Source organism: Clavelina lepadiformis, chromosome 3, assembly GCF_947623445.1.
Source record: "Clavelina lepadiformis chromosome 3, kaClaLepa1.1, whole genome shotgun sequence".
NCBI classification, from domain to species: domain Eukaryota; kingdom Metazoa; phylum Chordata; class Ascidiacea; order Aplousobranchia; family Clavelinidae; genus Clavelina; species Clavelina lepadiformis.
In genome coordinates this window covers 5876477-5897774 of record NC_135242.1, presented here as the reverse complement: position 1 = coordinate 5897774, position 21298 = coordinate 5876477, and the positions used below count along the sequence as shown (strand labels likewise).

The 21298-nt window shown below is 35.6% G+C and overlaps 3 protein-coding genes across 3 annotated transcripts in view; 2 read left to right on the top strand and 1 right to left on the bottom strand.

The window, feature by feature from the left end:
- The first annotated feature begins 1235 nt into the window (after nucleotides 1-1235).
- LOC143450569 (E-selectin-like) lies at nucleotides 1236-4179 on the top strand. The gene is made up of 8 exons (XM_076951171.1): nucleotides 1236-1394; nucleotides 1632-1732; nucleotides 2737-2838; nucleotides 2925-3081; nucleotides 3181-3315; nucleotides 3467-3590; nucleotides 3692-3806; nucleotides 3985-4179. Exons 1-7 carry the CDS (start codon nucleotides 1337-1339, stop codon nucleotides 3804-3806), a joined length of 792 nt encoding a protein of 263 aa, XP_076807286.1. The 5' UTR covers nucleotides 1236-1336; the 3' UTR covers nucleotides 3985-4179.
- Nucleotides 4180-5782: 1603 nt separating this feature from the next.
- LOC143450201 (zona pellucida sperm-binding protein 3 receptor-like) lies at nucleotides 5783-8183 on the top strand. Its single transcript, XM_076950648.1, has 4 exons — nucleotides 5783-5911; nucleotides 6377-6500; nucleotides 7363-7478; nucleotides 7616-8183. Exons 1-4 carry the CDS (start codon nucleotides 5818-5820, stop codon nucleotides 7621-7623), a joined length of 342 nt encoding a protein of 113 aa, XP_076806763.1. The 5' UTR covers nucleotides 5783-5817; the 3' UTR covers nucleotides 7624-8183.
- Nucleotides 8184-10581: 2398 nt separating this feature from the next.
- Nucleotides 10582-21298, bottom strand: part of LOC143449795 (uncharacterized) — a 35772-nt gene continuing 25055 nt past the window's right edge. Inside the window, exons 74-105 of the mRNA XM_076950124.1 lie at nucleotides 21152-21196; nucleotides 21001-21030; nucleotides 20494-20706; nucleotides 20271-20382; nucleotides 20053-20160; nucleotides 19644-19863; nucleotides 18942-19112; nucleotides 18598-18793; nucleotides 18265-18504; nucleotides 17899-18129; nucleotides 17607-17726; nucleotides 17295-17506; nucleotides 17118-17202; nucleotides 16809-16973; nucleotides 16585-16734; nucleotides 16244-16522; nucleotides 15750-15929; nucleotides 15419-15603; nucleotides 15168-15342; nucleotides 14838-15057; nucleotides 14581-14733; nucleotides 14146-14303; nucleotides 14009-14056; nucleotides 13870-13914; nucleotides 13314-13352; nucleotides 13134-13184; nucleotides 12737-12908; nucleotides 12418-12521; nucleotides 12176-12310; nucleotides 11977-12061; nucleotides 11846-11880; nucleotides 10582-11433 (exon numbers count right to left, since the gene is read on the bottom strand). Coding sequence (XP_076806239.1) covers nucleotides 11312-11433; nucleotides 11846-11880; nucleotides 11977-12061; nucleotides 12176-12310; nucleotides 12418-12521; nucleotides 12737-12908; nucleotides 13134-13184; nucleotides 13314-13352; nucleotides 13870-13914; nucleotides 14009-14056; nucleotides 14146-14303; nucleotides 14581-14733; nucleotides 14838-15057; nucleotides 15168-15342; nucleotides 15419-15603; nucleotides 15750-15929; nucleotides 16244-16522; nucleotides 16585-16734; nucleotides 16809-16973; nucleotides 17118-17202; nucleotides 17295-17506; nucleotides 17607-17726; nucleotides 17899-18129; nucleotides 18265-18504; nucleotides 18598-18793; nucleotides 18942-19112; nucleotides 19644-19863; nucleotides 20053-20160; nucleotides 20271-20382; nucleotides 20494-20706; nucleotides 21001-21030; nucleotides 21152-21196 — 4484 coding nt within the window. The 3' untranslated portion in view covers nucleotides 10582-11311. The remainder of the gene's footprint in view (nucleotides 11434-11845; nucleotides 11881-11976; nucleotides 12062-12175; nucleotides 12311-12417; nucleotides 12522-12736; nucleotides 12909-13133; nucleotides 13185-13313; nucleotides 13353-13869; nucleotides 13915-14008; nucleotides 14057-14145; nucleotides 14304-14580; nucleotides 14734-14837; nucleotides 15058-15167; nucleotides 15343-15418; nucleotides 15604-15749; nucleotides 15930-16243; nucleotides 16523-16584; nucleotides 16735-16808; nucleotides 16974-17117; nucleotides 17203-17294; nucleotides 17507-17606; nucleotides 17727-17898; nucleotides 18130-18264; nucleotides 18505-18597; nucleotides 18794-18941; nucleotides 19113-19643; nucleotides 19864-20052; nucleotides 20161-20270; nucleotides 20383-20493; nucleotides 20707-21000; nucleotides 21031-21151; nucleotides 21197-21298) is intronic.

Below are 21298 nucleotides of genomic sequence, written 5' to 3'. Positions count from 1 at the left end.
ACGGTATTCTTACTAATAAATACTTACCCGAACTATACTTTTAAAATGTAAATATCCGTGGAAGCAAATCAAGTTTAAAAAATCGTGTTTGCTAAGATTCGTAACGCTTACAAAAATTACACTTTGTTGACGGCAATCAAACATTACAGTAGAAGTAGAACACGACACAGTAAGTTGAGGTAAAGGAGCCGTAAAAATTGATTGTGTTTGAAGATGACCAACGTGTTATGTTCACGATGTTATAATTTTAAAAAAAATTGATGCACATGCACTTCTTGGACAAAAAGAATTGCTTAGCAGAAAATCCGCTTATTCTAGGCTAAACAGTTATTAGATATTGACCGGATTAAACAAAGCAACACAGTCTGCTTCATGCAGTACACGTATTTGTTGTGTGTTATTGGTATTATAACTCAGCTTCGAGCAATTCTTTTAAAAACACGTTGTTGTTGTTGTTTGCTTCGGGCTAAATATGAGAAATATTTAGAAACCATGAAGTCAACATAACTCCTGTCATTCTTAGTCGTGTAGAGATGGTTTGCTTTGCTTGTTTTTGTAGAGTTTAACAGAATGAAGAGAAAAGTTGAAATAGCAAAAACAAAATTTATAGAGCTATAATAAACTAATATCCGTGACTCTAAATCAAACTTAAAGACACTTATTGCAATTGCTTTGCCGTCCATTAGGATTATTTGTTTCAAATTATACGTTGGTCATGTCCACTCGAGGTTTTTCTTAAGTACAGCATTGGCGTTATCCGGTTTGTCAGGATTCTTTTATTGTATCAATTTTCCTTTTTTCCAAATAAATACATACGTTTGTTTTGCTAATTTGCAGTTCCAAAATCTCATTTTTAAATGTGACCAATTTCATTTTAAATTTACAGTCACATGAAACATGTATTTATAACCTGGTAACCCGGCATATCAGTAACAGCTTATACTAAAACTGATGACGGAAACGTCATAGCGTTTTTCGATCATGGCCACATTATCTGCTTTATTAAAGGCACGGTACATTTCATTTAGCATTAATTGACAATATATGTCAGATAATGAATAGCATCTTTAAGCAGTCAGACCTTGCGTTTTAGTAAACAATAGTTGTGAGATTTTTCGATACGTAAAACAACTGCTTGCAGTCTACAAGAAGAATGTTATTTCCTTGTAATGTTAAATCTGTTTATTCTTCAAAGTTTATCTTAATTCAATATTAAAGAGTTTAAATTTCTGACAGAAAGCATAGATTGTAAAACTTTTTGATTTGAAAACCTGGAAGATTCGGAAGCTTTTAACAAAAATTTTTGTTTTATGCAGGAGTATTCAAGAAAATAAAAATGCATAGGCAGTTTTTGATTGCACTGTCCTTGCTATTTTGCTTTTCCTGCGTTTCAGGTAAATGTGCAAAAAATTATAACTACTGCAAATTGAATCATTAAGCACTGTAAAACTTAAAAGCTTAAAATTTTTTTTTGTTTCCTTCAACAATTATTGAGATTAGTTGCTTGACATTTTGACATTTTGACATTTTGATATTTTGGCATTTTGGCATTTTAATGATGACCTTGTATTAATGTAGTATTAATGACCTTGAAAGTAGTCATGAAGTAAGCACTTGTTACTTGTTCGTAGCTATTGTTTGCTGGGAATGTGAATTTACTGACAGTCAAGCAGAAAACCCACAAATAGAATGTCTGGGCAAAGGGAAGCTTACGGAATGCGCTGAATCACAGGTATGTACATTTCAAGATCTTGTTGCAAAAGTTCGTGGTAAGTAAAAGTACAGATTTTCAACTAGCCAGCAATATAATTATACAAAATAGATATTCACAGATATCGTTTTTATCTTACATACACAATATTTGATTTAAACAAATACCCGCATAATTTGTTTTAAGTTACAAGTGTTAAGAAATTAATTATAAGCACGTTATTTACCCTTATAAGCTATAAAAGAATATACTTTTATATTTAATGTTGAAACGCTGCCAGTAGGCTTACTTCAGCGAATAAGTCCAGAGATTTACAAATAAATATTTATGGATCTTGTGTTGTTGCGTGACTTAAACGGTTTACAAAATGTTATTTTCTTGCAAGCCGTATGTTAAATTATCTTTAAACCAGAGATTTAACTTCGTGTTAAATTAAAATAAGCAGATTTCATGGCACAAACAAAATCACATAAAACTAGTCGAACAAGTTTTAAAATTCCGGTATCACAATTAACTTGGCGATCTATCATTACTAAGCACTCAGTTTGATTGTTGAGCGCCGGCACCACTTCAGGCGTCCAAACTACTTGGGTGGTCACGTGACCCCTCATATACGTGACTGCTGCACCTACATAACCTTGCGTGTTATTTTCGTTCGTAGGAAATAGCAAATGTAAATGTGGTACTTGATGACATTGGTTTCCGTTATGTTCAAATTAAACACCGTTTTCGAAAACCATTTTCGTTTTCATTCTTTGATTACTATAAGTGAAGGTGTGTATGTGTTTTTCGTCGTATATACATGGGCGTGTAAAAATTGATTATGATCTGATATAGTTAAAAGGTTTTTTTAATTTCTCTGACATGACAGTTCCATGACAGATGACAATACAGTTCCCATCTAACCAAGGAGGTATTATGTAACTATCACGACAATTAATGCCTCTATTTAATAACAGCAACAAAAATTACACACAAATAACGGTTTTGAGGTTTCAGTTTTAATTAAGTATTTTTACCTGTAGGAAGCGTGTGGCATTATTCTTCGTCACGGGGGATGGGGCGACCAACCCGTAGTAAGAAAAACGTGCATTTCATTGAAGGCCTGCGGAGCCAATCATGTTCAGGTGAGATAGAGTGGATTAATGCAAAAGAAACGTAAAATAGTTTTCTTACATTTTTTTAAATGTCCGGCCTTTGCCCATTCGTTAAGGATTCCCGGCCTGCTTGGGTGTACGTTCCCGATCCCGATCGCCAGTGTACCATGGAGCCACCATCGTCGGTATGTAGGTGTTGCTGTACTTCAAACGGCTGCAACACTGAACGACTTTACTGCAGACCACCTGAGGGGGAGACCGAGCTAATAGGAGGTATATTCGGTTAATTTCACGCTCAAAACTCTGGACTTTTTACAGCTCTATAATTAACTAATGAAACAATAGATTATCCAATATTACTGCTACTCACAGGACTTCCTTGCAACAAGATTACTAGACCTAGAAATGGAATGATGAAATGCGAAGGTGGATTCGATGCTCCAAGTGAATGCACATTTTCGTGCCGAAAAGGGTTTAAGTTGGTGGGTTCAGCAGTGTCGAAATGCGGTTAGTTGATTTTTCTGGGATTACAAGATGCAAAGTACTAAACTTCTTTTTTCTGATCTGTTTATGTATTTTTTCTTTCCTTCATTATTTGTTATAACCATGAATCACCAAACGTTTCAGCTGGAAATTATTTCATTTTGATTTGTCTTAGATTTGTTTAGCGTAAGAGATTTTGAGCCACCGACCTGCGAACCAATTTTATGCGAGGCCTTGGCTGACCCAGAAAACGGTTCAGTCGTGTGCTCAAGGGGAAATAGGATCAAGAGCCGATGCCGGTAAGACTATTAAAAAATATTATGCCTATATCCAAATGGTATATGCAAAGTTAAAAAGCGATGTGATATTGCGTATTTCAATTATGCCAAATTCTCGACAGATTTTCGTGCAATCCAGGATATAGGCTTTCAGGTGACTCCCTACTTGAATGCTTTATGAAGAACGAAGCATCTGACACAGGTCTATGGAGCAGAGTCATTCCGATATGTGAATAGGTACTACTAGCTTTTAAATTGCTGTTATTGGATAATTCGAAAGTAGATTATTCTAAAAAGTACGTTATTGGAATTTTTTCTGACAAAGTCAAGATTTAATTGGTCAATATCGACACGTATTTTTTTATAACTTTTTAATATAACTTTCAATTATAACAGCTTTTAAATTATTCTATAGGGAAAACATTGCTCAAGTTGAAAGAAACAATCATCATTTCAGCAAGCCGTGAAAAGATTATGTAATATAGCTGAGTGTGAAATATTGCTGCGGTGTTCAATGACAGCCACATGTAATTAATTGGATCGAAATGTTCAAATTTATTGACGATCTCTCAGCATCCTATACTAAATAGAATGTAACAAAATAAATCGATTTGCTGCGAAATGCGAAATTCTTGTGGCGTTGAATAGAGAGACAATAATTTTTGTTTGGAGCAGGTGAAGACCTTCAATTTTTACTAACTTAAACAAATGTCACCGTAATTAAGATAAAGTGTCTTTACTTAATGAGAAGCAACAACGACGGGTTAATTGAAATGTTTTATAATAGCTTAAGGACATGTAGATATATAATTGCTACACATTTCTCAACACCGACATCGTGACGTAAAAATTTAAAAAATCTCTTTCAATTTGTTTCGTATGGTTGTTAACTATAAATAAAAGTTGTATACTGTAGATACAAATGTAAAACAAAGCATGTAAAACGACAAATTTACCTACCAAGGGTCAACATTAGTCTGCCACTATTGTCAGCTGTAAAGAAAATTTGACATATGAATTAACAAGAGTGATGATACGGTATACGAAATTTTTCAAAGAATATATACATAATACAAAATCAGTTCAAAAACTATAGTCTTCACCGTACGTCATATACCACTCTCCAACCTCCCACAGATATAAAAGTTTAAACTGTAAAAGGAATATAGTGCATTATGATGATGAGCTCGAGGCAAAAGTGAGTCAAAAAGCAACCAAATGCATCCAACGCTATATGATGGAATGAAATGCCTTGAGCGGTTGAAAATGGTAAAACATTTCTGGTTACAAGACCACAGAATAACACGACAGCATATCGAGAAGGATTAAATCGAAAGCTGTTGAGCGCGTCTTTAGCTACATATTTATGCATCCTTTAAAACCAGAATTCTAATCCTAAATTAATTTAGTATGCGTTGAAAGTTGATAAATGACACACAGTGTGTTTGCTTTATTAGTATCGGTCAACTTGCCCATCCTATCACACTGTTACTGAGTTTATCAAACAAAAACAAAAAAATATGGAATATATTCTGAAAAATATGTTGCCAATCTTTTATGCTCCTGTATTTGAAATTATTTTTCAAAACTATAATACAAATCAATATGTATGAATGATATATATCATATGTATATATTTTACAGTAAACGCAGTATACAACCATGTTTTGCTATGATGTCATAAATATAAAACGCACATAATCGCATTTATAACAAAATCGCGACACGTCGACAAATGGTTAAGCATAATGCAAACATGAGTATACTGTATATGTAACTTTAATTTTTTTAATTTCAAAACATACGGGGATATCTGTTTTTTTCATTTTACTTAAAATCGGTTTTTATTTCTAAATCAGCACAACGCAAAGCTAGAATGTCGCTTGTCACATTTTGTCGAAAAAAAAACGCGCTTTTGAAAGTGTGTATAGTGCATCCTACCATAAAACTTGATCATTAATTTGAAATGGATGAAGTGATATCTCAACGAATTTCATGTATATTCAGTAATATTCGGTATTGTCGTGGACGATGTTGTAACGTTTCACATCGTAATCATGTAATACATATATGAGCGCACATACTATGAGAATGAAGAACAGATAGGTATAGGCCATAGGGTATGAGAAAGAGCAAAGAAAAAAATAAAAGTTTTTTACATAAAATCGTTATAGGTTTTATTTTTTTGTTTATTAGGTGTTTTATAGGCAAGCCTTGCGATTCTCTTTCGCCACCACGAAACGGATTTATGAAGTGCACTGATGACTTTATAACCGATTCAGAATGTAAATTTTCATGTCGAAGAGGATTTAAAATGATAGGTTCACATGTGTCGAAGTGCGGTAAGACATAAGTTAATTCATCCTGTGTTTTTGTACTGTCATAGCCACTTCGTTTATGTTTGCGATAAGCCATAACAAGTAACGTAAATCCTTGTTAAGTGGAATTAAACGGATAAGCCCGCAGCCTGCACTGAAACCCGAAAACATCGACATCAGGCAGTGTATATTACAATATCGTTAGCAAAAAGCCAATGATCGGGCTTTCGTTACAGAAAGGAACCTGAAAACGAATAGGAAGCAAATTACATGATTTTTTGATTTAACCAAATAGGTAATACTTTTAAACGTTAATGTTATATACAGAATTTTTATTGAAGCCATATGCATATAGTACAGCGCATAAAAACTAATGTTTAAAGAAAATGTAAACTGACCTAATTTTTGCAAAAGCCGTGGGATATTTTTTGCAAGGGAGTAATAAGACTAAAGCTTTTAACATATTTTTTAATTATTATCATTGTTTAGACATGGAGAGCAAGCGTTACCATCCTGCCCCCAAATGTGTTATTGCCAAGTGTCCAGCCATCAGAAAAATTGACAATGGAGGAGTGGAATGTACTCGTCGATACAAGATCAGAAGTGTCTGTCGGTAAGGCATGTTTCATAAACTTAAGTCGTACTTAATCCTAGAATATAGACTATAATAGAACAAGGATGGGCAAACTTGTTGACTCGAAGGCCGCGTTGGGTGTCAAACTGTTATAGAAGCTCCAAAGCCATAAGAATTTATGAAGTCATAATAAGTTAGTGACGAATGTGACGTTATCATACGTCCTGGTGTAACTGCGTTCTCCAATCTGAAAAGAAAACTTTCATTGATATTCAATAGCTATAACATTGCATAAAAATAAACTTTTTCCAATAATCTTTAAAGCGGTTCCCTTTTTGTCTGGGCTAGTTCTACATGGAATGTTTAAAACTAGTATTACACGTCACAAGCTATCACAACATGCTCTATAATACAACGATAAAAAAGTGACTTTTTATTTATGATGCCTTAAAGGTTGGACTTGTGGATAGAAATGTGATAACTTGCACATTCTGTAAAAGTTGTAACACAAATATGTAACCAAATACGGTAAGCACAAGGTGGAAGCATCCTGAAGGTATTAATGCCCGCAGTGCGGAAAGACACAACACACATAGCAAAAGACATAAACACAGTATGAGTGTGATGTAACCCAAAAATAAAATTGCCAATGATGCAATCAATTAAACAAAGCATCTGAGTTCACAGGCTGATAGCAGGTGGTATATTGTCTTACTCCAATTTGAGTAAACTAGTTTGATATTAGATTGTAGCCTATCCAAAAATCACACTTTTGGGCTTGGTCTAAAAAAGCTTTACGGAAATCCGCGTGCTGAACGTTATCCTTCGACGCATAGTTTGCCTATACCTCTGTTACAGACAACATATTTATTAAGCGACAATTGCAAAATTTGTTGTATAGGTTCTTTTGTGATGACGGTTACACATTAGAGGGAATGAAAAGTATCAGCTGCTGGCTTAAGCATAACAACGACTATGGCATTTGGTCTAGACCACCACCAGAGTGCACACGCCGCCGTTAGTTCAGTTCTGAAATTTTATTGGTAGCTCTTAAAATGTACGCAATACCATGTATTTTCAAATTCTGTATCTAAAGCGGAACGTGGATAAATTAAAGTTAACCTTGGTAATGTGTTTTCAACTTATATTTACAGAAGCTTAAGATAGACACTGATTCATCAGATTGAATCCACCGACTCTCAAGGATAAGTCTTCAATATTAGCGAACACTTCCCTTGAAAGCATATGCTACCACTTGCGAGCAACGTTTTTAAAATGGGGCATAATTGGTAGTAACCATCGATCATTCTTATTGATAACTTTGTCAGTATAGTCAGACTTTGTCCTCATTTTCATGCTTGTAAATGCTTCTCAGCTTTCTTGTATACGAAGATAAACATAGTGTGACAAAAATCTGAGCACTAAGAAAAAAGAATCGCTAATAGGAATTAACGGTAAGTATTTAACTTCCCATAATGTCAATGCATGCAGCATAGCTAACGTTTATTGCTTCGTTTGAAATAATTGCTCATTTGCTTTACAAGTAACGTTTAAATACCATATAAGTCTAACTAGCAAAGTATTACATTCAATTCTCAATTATTGTAATCTAATATACGTCATAACTCCTTTGCAGTTATAGCACAATGCATATTAAATATGAAAGCTGTACAATTTTGCGCAATGTTTTTTTTTTTTCAATCTATAATTATAAACAATTATGTAGGACTGCAATAGTGTATAACATCATAAACCTTTCCAAAATTTAACAAAACATAAACTTCATCATAAAAATCAACTAGGGATTTTACACCTGTGATGTTCTAAAACTTCTAATCAAGCTATAAAGTATATAGCAGGGTTGGGAAAACTTCTTCAATGAAAGAGTCAATTGCGGAAAATTACAAACACCAGCGAGCCGTAAAATCAGTAGTGTCAATACATATACGGTAAACAATGCATTGATAACACTGGTCTGCATGAAAATTTTATTCTGTATGATGCCAACGTTTTCTAGCTAATTTTGGTGCGCTGATTTAAAAAATGCCACCGTTTTTGGCCTATCACATCAGGTTTTAAAGTTACGGACGAAAAATCGCATAATTTTTCGCTTTTACGTTTTACTACCCACTTTTTGGTCAAAAGGATATAATTTATCAAGATAAATTTTGTTATCACAACGAGCTACGTATGTGGTACCAGAAAAAACTCAAGAGCCTTCCCTTTGGCGTCCCTACGATATGTAGGGGGCAAAAAAGCATCGCAATGACTGTTAGTTTTGTATGGTGTATTAAGGGGTTTAACATAAGAAACAAATCCAATATCAAGTACCCTAATTTAAAGTCAGCATTGAGGTCTGTACCACATTGTGATGAAATTCCTGTGCGGAATCCTCTAACAGAGATGCAAAGATCCTCAGAATCTGAAAGAAGTGCAGGTGATGGAGAGCACTATCAGGAAGAAATAAACAATGATTCTCCAAAGCTGTTTTCATAAACTCAGCTGAATCATCTCACAAGTTATATTTTTCAAAAGAATATGCACAACTTCTAGCATCAAGATTAAAGGAAAAGAATCTTCTAGAAAAGGGTACAAGTTTTACGTGGTACCGCCACAGAGAGAAAAAATTAACAGAATTTTTTAGTAAAGAAAATACTCAGGTTTATTGGAAGAATGTTCAGGGTTTAGTAGTTGAAACATTTGGGATATCATATTCAGCAGAATATTGGAGACTGTTCATAGATTCTTGGAAGACGAGCATGAAAGCTGTGTTGTGGAACAATGGGAAAACTGTGCTATCAGTACCTGTTGCACATTCTACTGAGATGCCAGAAATGTATGAAAACACAGAAACTCTGTTGCAAATGAAAAAGTACCATCAGCATAACTGGTTGATATGTGCTGATTTATGAAGTTGTAGCTCTCATACTATACTACACTAAATTTCCCTGTTTTCTTTATCTCTGGGACAGTAGGGCGGATACTTCCCACTTTACCCGGAAATTGTGGCCAGCAAGAGATGAGTTTCTGCCTGGATCTAAGAATGTGAAGGCACATCCTCTTGTTACTCCAGCAAAAGTTTTTTTACCGCCCTTGCACATCAAGTTTGAGTGCATGAAAAACTTCGTGAAAGGTATGGACAAATACGGAAAAGGATTTAGGTACCTGCAAGAAAAGTTTTCGTCTTTATCCAAAGCTAAGCTGCAAGCAGGTATTTTCACTGGACCTCAAATCAGAGAACTGTTGAAGGATGGAGGTTTCGAAAAAAAAGTCTATAACGGAATTGCAAGCCTGGAAGGGGTTAAAAGCTGTTATTCAGCAGTTCTATGGAAATAACAGAGCCTCCAATTACAAACAGCTTATTACAGATATGCTCGATGCCTTTCAAAAACTTGGGGGTAGGATAAGCGTCAAAATGCACTTTTAACCCTCCCACCTAGACTATACTTCCCAGATAACTGTGGGACGTTTAGTGAGGAACAAGGTGAACGTTTTCCCGGGAGATAATGGTGATGGAGGAACGCTATCAGGGTAAGTGGAATGTCAGCATGATTGCTGACTACTGCTTGTGTCTTAAAAGAGAAGACTCTACTAAATACGTGAGAAAATCAGGTAGACGCGCATTTTCAATGAAATAGATACCGAGGTAGTGAGTCGCTGTGCTTTCAATAATAATAATTTTACTGGATTGCATGGCTATTGTTGTCATATTTCAAAAATCTTTGTTGTTTTATCATGAGAAGACAAAGATGTGTAACAATTCTGTGCAAACTGTTAATTTTTTCGAGTCAAGCTTGTTGTACACCTTACGTTATTTGCGATTATTCACTGAAAACGCTATATGACGTGTAACAGTTATCTCAAACACCTGATGTGCTAGAATAAAAAGGACTACAGATTCGGAATCAGTGCCCCAAAATTAGCTATATTTGCATGTTTTTAGTGAAAAAAAAATTTTGAAGTTGAAAAATGCAGGCCAGTGTAATGAACAATAATGCATATTACTATTCAGCTAGAAAAGCCACTAAAAACATGTCGGCGAACAGCAGTTTGCCCAACTTTGGAATATATCTGTTCGGTAAAATAGTTATAACAACTGAAACCACTAACACAATTCACCTGCCAGTTTCAATGTTTTATTTGTGATTGTTGATGGTAATTACATTTTCAAGCTGATATACCAATGATAAGGCATTATAATCATAACCATAACCATACCAATGCAATGTTAACTTGGCATTACCAACTGCAACTCAACAAAAACAAAAAAACGCATCACGTGTTCAATCGCAAAAGGTTAAAATTGTTTGTTACTTTTAGCTGAAGTTTGTTTGAAAACACTTAAATACCCATACACAAAAATAATTCTAAGACCTATTATATCACATACAAGATAGCAGAGCAGAAATTAAGACTGGTCAATAAATTTTGAAGACTGTGTATAAAAGTACCAATGGATTTCATGCATAAATACGAGTTAAAAAAAACAACAAAACATAATGTGAGTGAGGGATAAATTTTGGTGAGTATGAAAAATATAATTAGCAAAAGTGGTACTCTTTGCTCTGCTTTAAGTTAGAAGATATGAAGATCAAGATTTATTTGCTGCAGCAACATATTATCAAATAGATTAGAAGAAGTTGCCAAAAAGTGCGTAAGTATTCTTATTGCGGGGTTTGGACCATTCCTGCGTTGGAATCGAGGTATAGGAACCCTTTCATTGTATTAAAAACAATCGCATTGTCAAGTGGCAAAAAGATTAAACTTCTCATGATCACATGACTATGAAATAATGACAGTAGGCCTATATAACAAACAAAAACTGTTTTACGATTAACACGCAAAATGGTTTATCTGGTCAACAGATATTTGCTGGAGTGTCCGCGCCTCTTGAAATAGCACATAACACAAGCAGCTATCAAAAAGACACCTGCCAGTACTCCCAGTACGACTCCAGCGATCCATGACTGGTCTAAAAAACATTCATTCGATTAAACACAGTTTGAAGTTTTTTAACATTAGGTTGGGTTTAGAAGGTGATAATTGAAAGGATAATTTATAGCACAGATCATTATAGTCCTGCTAGTAATTTGGTGTGCCTAAAGCAAGGATGAACGAATGACCTTCCATCATGCAAAAACTACTTTTTCTTGAAAATGAAATGTTTAAACACTAATAAAGAAAAATATTACTACAACCGCATCTTCACTGCTTTAATCATAAAAACGCAAAACAGATTACAGAATGGTTTGTAATAGTCAAGTTGTTTCGTGACTTCACAATACCGTAATACGATTGTGATACGTTTCGGTAAGATGGTGACACTCCAGTTACACGAAACTATAAAAATGAGATTTTAAATACCATTAGGAAGGCATTCTTACCTCGACATCTATATCCGGTGAAACCATCACGACATCTGAATGATTGAAATTCGTTAATTAGGCAGGTTGAAATACGACTATAACAGATATTATCGGAAGTAGCCATTCACTGTGGAGTAAATATAACTTACTTGCAGTTTGGATATCCAACTTCATCCACCTTTACACATTCTGCACCGTTTAAACAATGTGTGTAATACTCACTGCTGCATTGGTCTGAAGACGAAAACGATTTTTGTTTTTGCAAACGGGTTAAATTTCAGAAGACATTTATTTAAGAACGCTCATTTTTACCACTAGGTAGCCATATATTCAACTCTATATTCTTACCAACGCATTGTACAGGAAGATTAGGGTCGAACTTTCGACCAATGTTATCAATGGTACCACCATTGCAGTAGCAAGGACTGGATGTGTTAGTTGGCTTGCAACTGGCGGTATCGTCACAATAACTGCACGTCACGTCTGTATATTAAATAACAACAATATAAAAAAATACAAGGATAAAGAATACCTACCACTAAATTAATTGAACAGGTCAATGGAGCAAAGACCGAAATCATATTTATTACTTGCTGTTGGGGCTTCAAGGAATAGTTTTCTCCCAATGGTTTCGTTGTAGCTATTTAAGACGTCTTCCATTGTTACATTCGAGTCGAGCACCGTTACGTTGATTCTGAGTCGCAAAAAAATCAGCATGAGTCTATGTAAATGCTATATGACTGTTATAAAAGTTATAGTACTATTAATTACATAATCAACTAAATAATTAACTATAAATTATTAACTAATCTAATTAACTTCGAATGTTCTGCAGATGACCTAATTCTGCTTTTCGAAAATGTTTTACTTCAACCTCGTCCACATTATAACAAATGCATTTGCACTTACATTGCTATTACACTGCCTCGAAGAAAACGATCGACAGTTGAATTTATTCGGAGTTCAATTGCCATATTAAAAGTTTTTTCGACATCCGCAGCCAGCTCGTTAAATTCAGTAGTATTTTTGTCTAGCAGAGCATCGGAAAAGGGTCTATCTACTATCAACTGAACTGGAAATTCTTTGAAAAAAATAAAAAAGCAATGACTCCTATGAAATCAATTAGTTTTTAGAACCTCATTAAAGCAGCATTAAAAATGTAGAAACGTATAGTTGTTGACGCTACTATGTTGCATACTATCAGTTGATGTTGCTTCTTCACACAGTATTCTATACTTCAGGTCGTGAAAGCCACAAATGACATACAGTACCTTTGGCTTTACTGTAACCGTAACGTTTAACTTACCTAAAACTGTTTTGTTTGTGGTTGCCGCTGTAACCGACACTGCATCTGCAACTAAATAAAAGACATAAAAATGAAGTTTATATTGAAAATCATAAATCGAAAATTTATTCCTCTCATGACCCTTTGCACGCTGAAAATGTTTCTGTCTATGATAACTATATCGTTTTACGTGTAGTTAACCTGTGAAGGTTGGGGTTGGTGATTTCGTAGTGGTTTCATCTAAAAACAAAATAGAAAAATACGTAGTTAATAATACATAGTAAATAATAAATAACAACCAATAGCAGAATAAGATATCTTCTCAAACGTTAACTTTGATTTATTAAAACGAGCCTTTGAAAGCCTGAGATAGCTTCTTACAGTAAATGTGAAACTATATATTCAATACGAGCGAAGAGATATATTTTCTGCAGGAGCCTTATCATTAAAACGTTTTGAAGAAGTTTCCAAAATAATTTGTTAGTAATTCTATTACAGAGTTTGGAGTTGGACTATTCCGCGGCTGTAATTAGATACGCTTGGGAAAAAACCAATAAATATTTCAAATAGAACCGGAACGAATAAATATCGAACAAACGAACAATAAATTTTATGAGTAATTAACAGCACTGATGTCTTTAACCATCACCTCAAACGTTTCAATTTAAAAATGGAAAATAATGAAATATGCAGTTTAGCGTATAGTACTTGCCTCTACCCACGCTATAAAAAATGTGTCGTTTATTGAGTGATTTACCTGTGGAGATACCTTGTGTGGTTGGTGATGTTACGATGGCTTCTCCTGCAATAAATAGGATACGGTAGGCCTATATACTTGCGCATTTAGTTACGGTATATGTGAAGATTGAAGATGTGTCGTTTTTCGTGTGATTTACCTGCGGAGGTTTCTTGTATGGTGATTGGTGATGTTACAGTGGTTTCTCCTGCAATAAGTAACATAACAAGTGTTTCTGCAAACACTCTGCGAGTCTGGCACGTAAATTTATGCCTCTGTGTTTCTATCTGTACCAACCGGTTTCAACGCATTGATCATCCAGGAAAGTAAATCCATCGTCACAAGTGCACGTAAAACTTCCGGCAGTATTGCTACAACTTGCATTGGGTTGGCAAATGCCATCCAATAAGCATTCGTCTTTATCAGAGCAACTTAATATCATAGAAGGATTGGTTCTATAAAACAAAACGAAAAAAAACAAGATATCAACAATCAGCAGAATCGCAAAGTTATGTACTAACTTACACCGTACTTTAAACCTTTACACAATTTCAAAATTAAATAAAGTTGCACCGAAGAAATTGTACGGATTTGAAATAGGTAATTTACGAGCAAATTGTCGAAAGTAAAGCTCAGAAAAGAAAGCATTCAAAAATTCACTCTTCTGGAAACAAAACAGATTTTGTGTTCGCTTGAAGTACGTTATGCCGGTAATTGTTTTCTTCGATATACCTATTGTATCCATCTTTGCAAGTACATTCAAATTTTCCTTCCAAATCAGTGCATTCGGTGCTTCTTGTATCGCATCTTGCTTCTCCCTTAGCACACTCGTCGATGTTAACACAAATGCTGCCGTTTTTCTGAAAACCTTCCATGCACTCGCAGCTGAAAGAATTAGACTTGTCTATAAACCTTTGCAGATGCCAGCAGAAGAAACAAACCGAGGTGCAATCTGCACACCAACTTCGTCATTATGCTGATATTCACACCTGTAATTGCCCATTGTGTTTGAGCATTCTGAGTTAAAGGTACTCTCGCACGGATAACTTTCCATGCACTCGTCAATATCATCACAAAGAGTGCTGTCGGTGTCGTTGATGCGGTAACCATCATTGCACGAACAGTTAAAACCACCGAATATAGGACTGCATACCTGGCTGCATGGGTTGGAATCACAAAGATTAATAGTTGTGCAATTTCGTCCATCGCCTGAAATTTTACACAAAAAATCAAAGATGAATGAAGTGTGACTAAAAAACCCATAATGAACAATCAGTTTTATGACTGGAAAATAATCGAGAATTTTAATGCAACTTTACCTGTGGTTCCAGTCGGGCAATCTCCACAGTCATATCCAGAATCCGGAGCAACTTGGTCCACACATGACACGTCAGTAAAACACGGGCTTGTGCCATTTTCGAATCCGTCACACTCATTCCTATCTTCAGTGCAGTAATCACCGCTGTATGCATCTGTGCATTCGCACTGTACAATCTGTTGTTCGAAACATAATGAGAATATACAATACCCAATTGATTAATCAAAACACTTCATTAGTCATTTCACCAACTTCGAAATTTTCAGATCCTTTCAATGTCATGTTGTAAAGGCATAGACCATTATTTTCGCACAAACACAACTTTATAGGAACTGTCACGACGCTGTATTCCGTTCCGTCATAAGCTTGAACTTCGAGGGTTACGTTGATTAGAGACGAGGAATCGCTATTTGGAGTCCAACTACCAAAACCCGTTGCTGTGCAGAGATATTTTAAACTTAACCTATTCCAACGTGGACAAGACGAGTAATTCGATCAAAAATAAACAAAAATTAGTCAGCTATTGTTAGTCAATGTAAGAAGCATGAAAAAGTGTTTGAACACGATCACGTTGCAGCCATACTCGCGTTTATAGTGATCCCCAGAATGCTCGTTGAGTTGGTCAAACTGAAGGAAATGTTGTCTTCTTCATCCAAGTCTAATGCTGTAACTCGGAAGTGTGACGTCAAGTTTATCTTAGCCTGAAGGTATCCGTCCTCAAAATCATCAGCCTCCAATACAGTGATGTTCGGAGGAGTATTGACTGCAATGAGGTGAGACCGAAGATTAAAAAAAAACTGTATAATTTAAAACTAAAAGATACTTTCGTTCTATTATACAAAAGAACTTAACTAACATAAAAGGGGCTTGTTTACTAAGTAGTTTTACTTTAGTTTACTAAGAGTTTAGTAGTTTACTTAGTTTTACTAAGAGAGTTTTAAGTACAGCAAGTTTAAAACAATTAGGTAGAATTAAAAGTTGTACATAACTTAGGACTTAACTTTTCATATTACAGAACAGCGTATCAACTTGTGCTTTGCACTTTAAAAAAATGTACTACAGTACCACTAAGCTAACCGTTAATGGCCGAAGCCGTGGCAGAAGAGAGTCCATTTTCCAAAGTGGTTTGTCCGATATCACTTCGGTTTGTGGTCAACGTATCGTACAAGCACGAAGTGGATAACTCTCCGTCAGAAGTGCAATTTGTTCGAATTTCTTCAAACAAAGGAGTGCCTTTTTGATCAGCGACCAGATCCTCCAGGAAAGGTGGATCGGGAGAATTTGTGGGGTTATGCCGTGCGTAAGTGTCTTCTCCACCGGCGTAAGTAAACAAGCTTTCATTCATGGTTATTTGCCCTGAAAACAACACATATATAATGTGAGATAAATAAAACCTTATAGTGTACTGTATTACTTACAAGACTGTCCAAATAGGTAAACTTTTCTTTCCGAGATAGTTCCATTCAACACGTCTGTAACATTTGCGTTAGTCACTTGTATGTCATCGAAGCTCAGTACGGTTCCGTTGCGAAGTTCAAAGTCATCACTTTTTGTACCACTCCAGAAACCTAACATTAACCGACATCAACGTATGGGTAAGTACAGTTTGTAGATTTAACACCACAGTACAAAAAGGACGTACCAAGAAGTCCCCTTGAAACATTTTGTAAGATATTGGGGTCACCGGTAAACTGAATAGTCAGCAAATACGCTGAGGCCGTCACCGTAACGGATTGCTGACTCGGAAAAACAGCTTCATAACTGCCATTACTGACTGTCAGTGAAACCGATTCGATGATTTTTTCCGCTTTATTAGATAGAAAATACAGAATTACAGTTAAAATCGTATTAGGCTATTATTATTATCGTATTAGGCATTTATCGCTTGGAATTTCAAACAAACAAAATTGGTTTTGATAAAAAAAATATCAAAAAACGAAAAATCTGTTACTTTCATTTAAAGACTCTTGAATTTCTTCGTTAACTTTCACAACAATACCATTCCCAGTGGAATTTGTATCTACTTCAAACAAGACCTGGCAATTATTAAATAAAGAAAAGTATGTGTTATTTCGTCGTGTAAACATTAAGTCATAAACATATCTTCATGGAGAAAAGCCTGATGTACTTTTCCTGACAAATCATTGGTGTGATCTTTGACAACAACCGCAACAAATCCAGTGGCATCGGATTCAGCCCCGTCTTCTTTCAACACACGTTTGGTGCGAGCTTGTATCGTGATGACGTCAGGCGCGTATACTAAGTAGTATTCTCCGAGACCGTTGAAAGTGTAAGAAGCTCCGTCAAATGTAGTTAAATGCGGATCGCCCCAAAAAAAACCTTCAAAATGCCTCATTAAAATGATCATTAAAACCATTAACTTGACCCGCATAAAAACACAAACTCAAATTTAAACTTCGCAAAAATCAACAAAAATTACTTGGCCAAAACGGAAAATAAGAGAAGCATGTTGCGGCCGGTCTTCGTTCTTCATACAATCGGCAGTATCCCGATGACTGACTTTCAATACAACATTGCCTTCGAGGTATTAAATCGCCATCTGCGTAACGTCATACATTTTTTCCATTGTTCAAAAAAATATGAATAAATAATAATAATTTATACTGAAGTATGACAAAGTGATGCAAAGCGACATATTTCGTAAGTTAATGGTCACAAATACGTCCGAAGGCAACATTACTATGTAACAATTATTTTGTAAAGTTTCTCACTCAATGCGTCGTTATATTGTTGATCCAACACAGTCGAATCCCTCCAGTATATCCAACCGTTTTGATCAGATATTGGTATCTGATATCTCTCAGATCTGCTACCAAACGGTCCTCTAATCAACGGTCCCGAAGTTATAAAACTCCACCAACTGAAGAAAAAGGAAAAGCGACGCCGGTAGCAACATCTTGGGCCGGTGCCAAATCGTTCCTGATAACACTCGGTGCCAAAACCTGCATAAAATCAGATCAAACGTTACATGCCAAATTTAACTGCGTGAAGTTTTATTGCTACATTGGTCATCAGAAAAAGGTACTATTAAAAGAGTGAAAATTTGGTTGGAAGCAAGCGGTAAAGCAAAAGCTTACTTTCATAACTCCATTCTAATGAACTCTTTCCACGATACCACAAATAGTCCTCCACTGCCCTGACAAAACGCCCATCAACTCTAGCCTGGAAACTGCTGCAAGGGCAAGTATGTTCGGTTCTGGGACTGTAATTGTCGAGATCTGCAACGTACCATTTCAGGCAATTGCAACGAGACTCTTGAACGGCCGAGTTCGAGGAAGGCGTAAGTTTGTAAAAGAACTCTCCTCTTCTTGAACTACCTGCTAAGTTTGTTTTTCAGCGTAAAAAGATAATATTTTACTTTAAAACATATTAAGTTAATGAAGCTCAGAAAAATATAAATCATTTATCACCTGTTTGGAGCAACTGATCAGGTCTGTAATTTCCTTGCGTTTCAATGTAATCTAACTCTGCTCCATTCGTATAACCAATCAAACCCCTATCAGTGTAACGAATTCCAGTTTGCCAAAGCATCCCATCTTCTTTGTATAAGTAGATGAGATAGGTGTTGCATCCATCTGTGGTGAGAACCGCTTGAAAGGTGCTCGGCTGATCAAAACAACGAAAATGATGTTAACATCTTGTTTGTATTTATCATGCTGGTAAAGCTTATACATCATGAAAATGTATATAGGTATGTATGTTTAAGTTTGATTAGTAGGAATGAGTCGCACAGGTAAAAAATAAAAAAACGTACATAATCTCGATATGTTTGATAATATTCCGGATACATGACAACTTCACTCCAGGTGGCCTTGTAAGCAAAAATGGGATCGAAATCTATCCCAAAACGCTCATCGATTCTTCGTTTTACTTTCTTTAAGGTGTCCAAGGTTGAACCGCTTGGATTTGAGACCTTGTCATAACTCTGCAAGCATGAGCAAGAAATTTTACGCAATAAATAAAACCTGTTTATTTACGCTGGGTGGCGGTCAGATGAAACTATTCCATAAAATTCTCATCATTGTGTGCTCAAAGCAGAACTGTAGCAAAAGTTAAACAACATTTTTGAAGTTACGACATCCTAAAACAAGCTCCGTGAACAATAGTAAATTTTATATAGGGTTGCCTATAGCGCATACCAAAGAAAGGGTGTCAGCAGGTAAATCTTAGAGTGATATTATGATCTAAAAATGTGATATGAAAATAAGAAATGTGAAAATGTGATATTGCAAACCGTGCAAACCAAGCCCAAGCTACATTGCTAGAATGTTATTAGTAATTTATCGATCATTGAGCATTGAGCATTGAGCATTTCGAGATACAGGTTATTCGTTACACAGTAAAAGAAGCAAACAGGAAATGAATTAGCATTATAAAGTAATTATTTAATATTAGCACATTTTAACCATTATCTGCATACCAAAAAAATAATAATTGAACACCTACTAGCAAATACCTGATAATATACACGACCGTCATTATTAAAACTTGGGTGAAAATCATCCCAAAATGGCGCCAGCAAAGCTAAGTTCCTTGAACGTCCCTGAAACCCGTTTTGTGAAGGCCTGTACAATGACTGAACCCAGTAAAATGACGTTCCTAGATAGATAATGCCATTTGAAGTAAGACGAATGTTGAAAAATGTTTGTGAACCAAACGGAATCGCGTATTCCAACCTTTGAAAAGAATAATAACTCAATTACTTTTATTGCGTTAAATTAATCATATTTTAGCAGAATATACAATGAGGGCTTTTGTTACAATGCTACAGTTTCGAAAATGATTTGTTACTTACATTATCGTCTACATATGACTACTCGCTGACTGCCTGTCTTGATGTGTTTAAATGACAATCGTTGACTTACGTAACAACTGAAGAAGCAACATCATCTCCAAGTCTAAGCAAAATATCGTTGGCTTCAACTCCATAAGGAAATAAGATGATTTCGTAGCATTTTTCTTTACCGTCGCCCCTGATGAAAAAACAAGGTCGAAATGAGGTCTCATATCATTTATAATTTGGTCATCGGTGGCAATTTTTCATGAACTACTGAACTAAACTGAATTTTTTATTGAAATTCACCGGTAGCCAACGTTGCACTCGCAGGAATACCCTCCTACAGTGTTAGTGCAATTGGCGTGTTCCGCGCATGGATTTCCATTGCATTCATTCTTATCCATGTCACAAATTTCACCTTTATAGATTGGCAAGGTTAATTTGTAGTAAAATAAAAACAACAAAAGTAAAAGAAAAAGAAGTTTGATAAAATGAAATATTCATGACATGTCACGTGGAAAAAAATTACCTTCATAATTATCTGGACACACACATCGATAACCTATCTCGTTTGAACGATCAGACTCGCATTGACCTTTATTACGACATGGGAACCTCAGGCATGGTGAAACAAAAGTTTGGCAGGTTTGGCCAAAAAAGTTTTCCGTGCAAGAACAGTTGTAAAGCGGACCATTTGGGAAGCAAATTCCACCATATTGGCAAGGGGAGGACGCACAAGAGCCTGTTGAGTAGATACAGTATAGACATGAAAGCAATCGTTAATGTAGCAAAAAACTTGTCGTTGCATAGTGTGGAAATCAAACTGTGACGAGCGTTCTCATCTTTAAAACATTTCACAAATGATCAACGGACCACGATGCATTTACGAACTTATGCAGCATGAAAGTGACTTAGAGTTGAAATTAAGTACTAGTGAATATAACCAACACTAGATTCTAGGAGCTGCAGCAGTCAAGTTTGTAGAATTATTACCATAACCATTGTTTTTAGCTGTAGCCTAACAATGTTGTATCACCTGTGCTTGCCATGGTCACTGTGGTTGCATCTGAGAAATATAGAAGGTTTGTTAGATTTCATAAAAGGAAACATCATCCCTCTATAAACCTTCGCACGTCGCATACCTGATCCTAACTATGATAATTATATTGTTAATAGGATAGGTTTACCTGTTGTAGTTACGAGTGTGGTTGGTGATGTCCTAGTAGTTTCATCTGCAAAGAAATAAAAAACTAGCGCTCAACTGAATAAGTTGAAGTACCTGTACACTGGGTCCGATTTGAACAAAAACCGCCTTTTGAGACGATTAGCGTTGC

Bases quoted from the DNA above. Each gene is read 5' to 3' on its own strand.
- LOC143450569 (XM_076951171.1), top strand. From the start codon at position 1,337: ATGCATAGGCAGTTTTTGATTGCACTGTCCTTGCTATTTTGCTTTTCC. The intron at 1,395-1,631 runs GTAAATGTGCAA...ACTTGTTCGTAG, and splicing joins TTGCTTTTCCTGCGTTTCAG to CTATTGTTTGCTGGGAATGT. The intron at 3,316-3,466 runs GTTAGTTGATTT...GATTTGTCTTAG, and splicing joins TTCAGCAGTGTCGAAATGCG to ATTTGTTTAGCGTAAGAGAT.
- LOC143450201 (XM_076950648.1), top strand. From the start codon at position 5,818: ATGAAGTGCACTGATGACTTTATAACCGATTCAGAATGTAAATTTTCA. The intron at 5,912-6,376 runs GTAAGACATAAG...ATCATTGTTTAG, and splicing joins TTCACATGTGTCGAAGTGCG to ACATGGAGAGCAAGCGTTAC. The intron at 6,501-7,362 runs GTAAGGCATGTT...TTTGTTGTATAG, and splicing joins AAGATCAGAAGTGTCTGTCG to GTTCTTTTGTGATGACGGTT.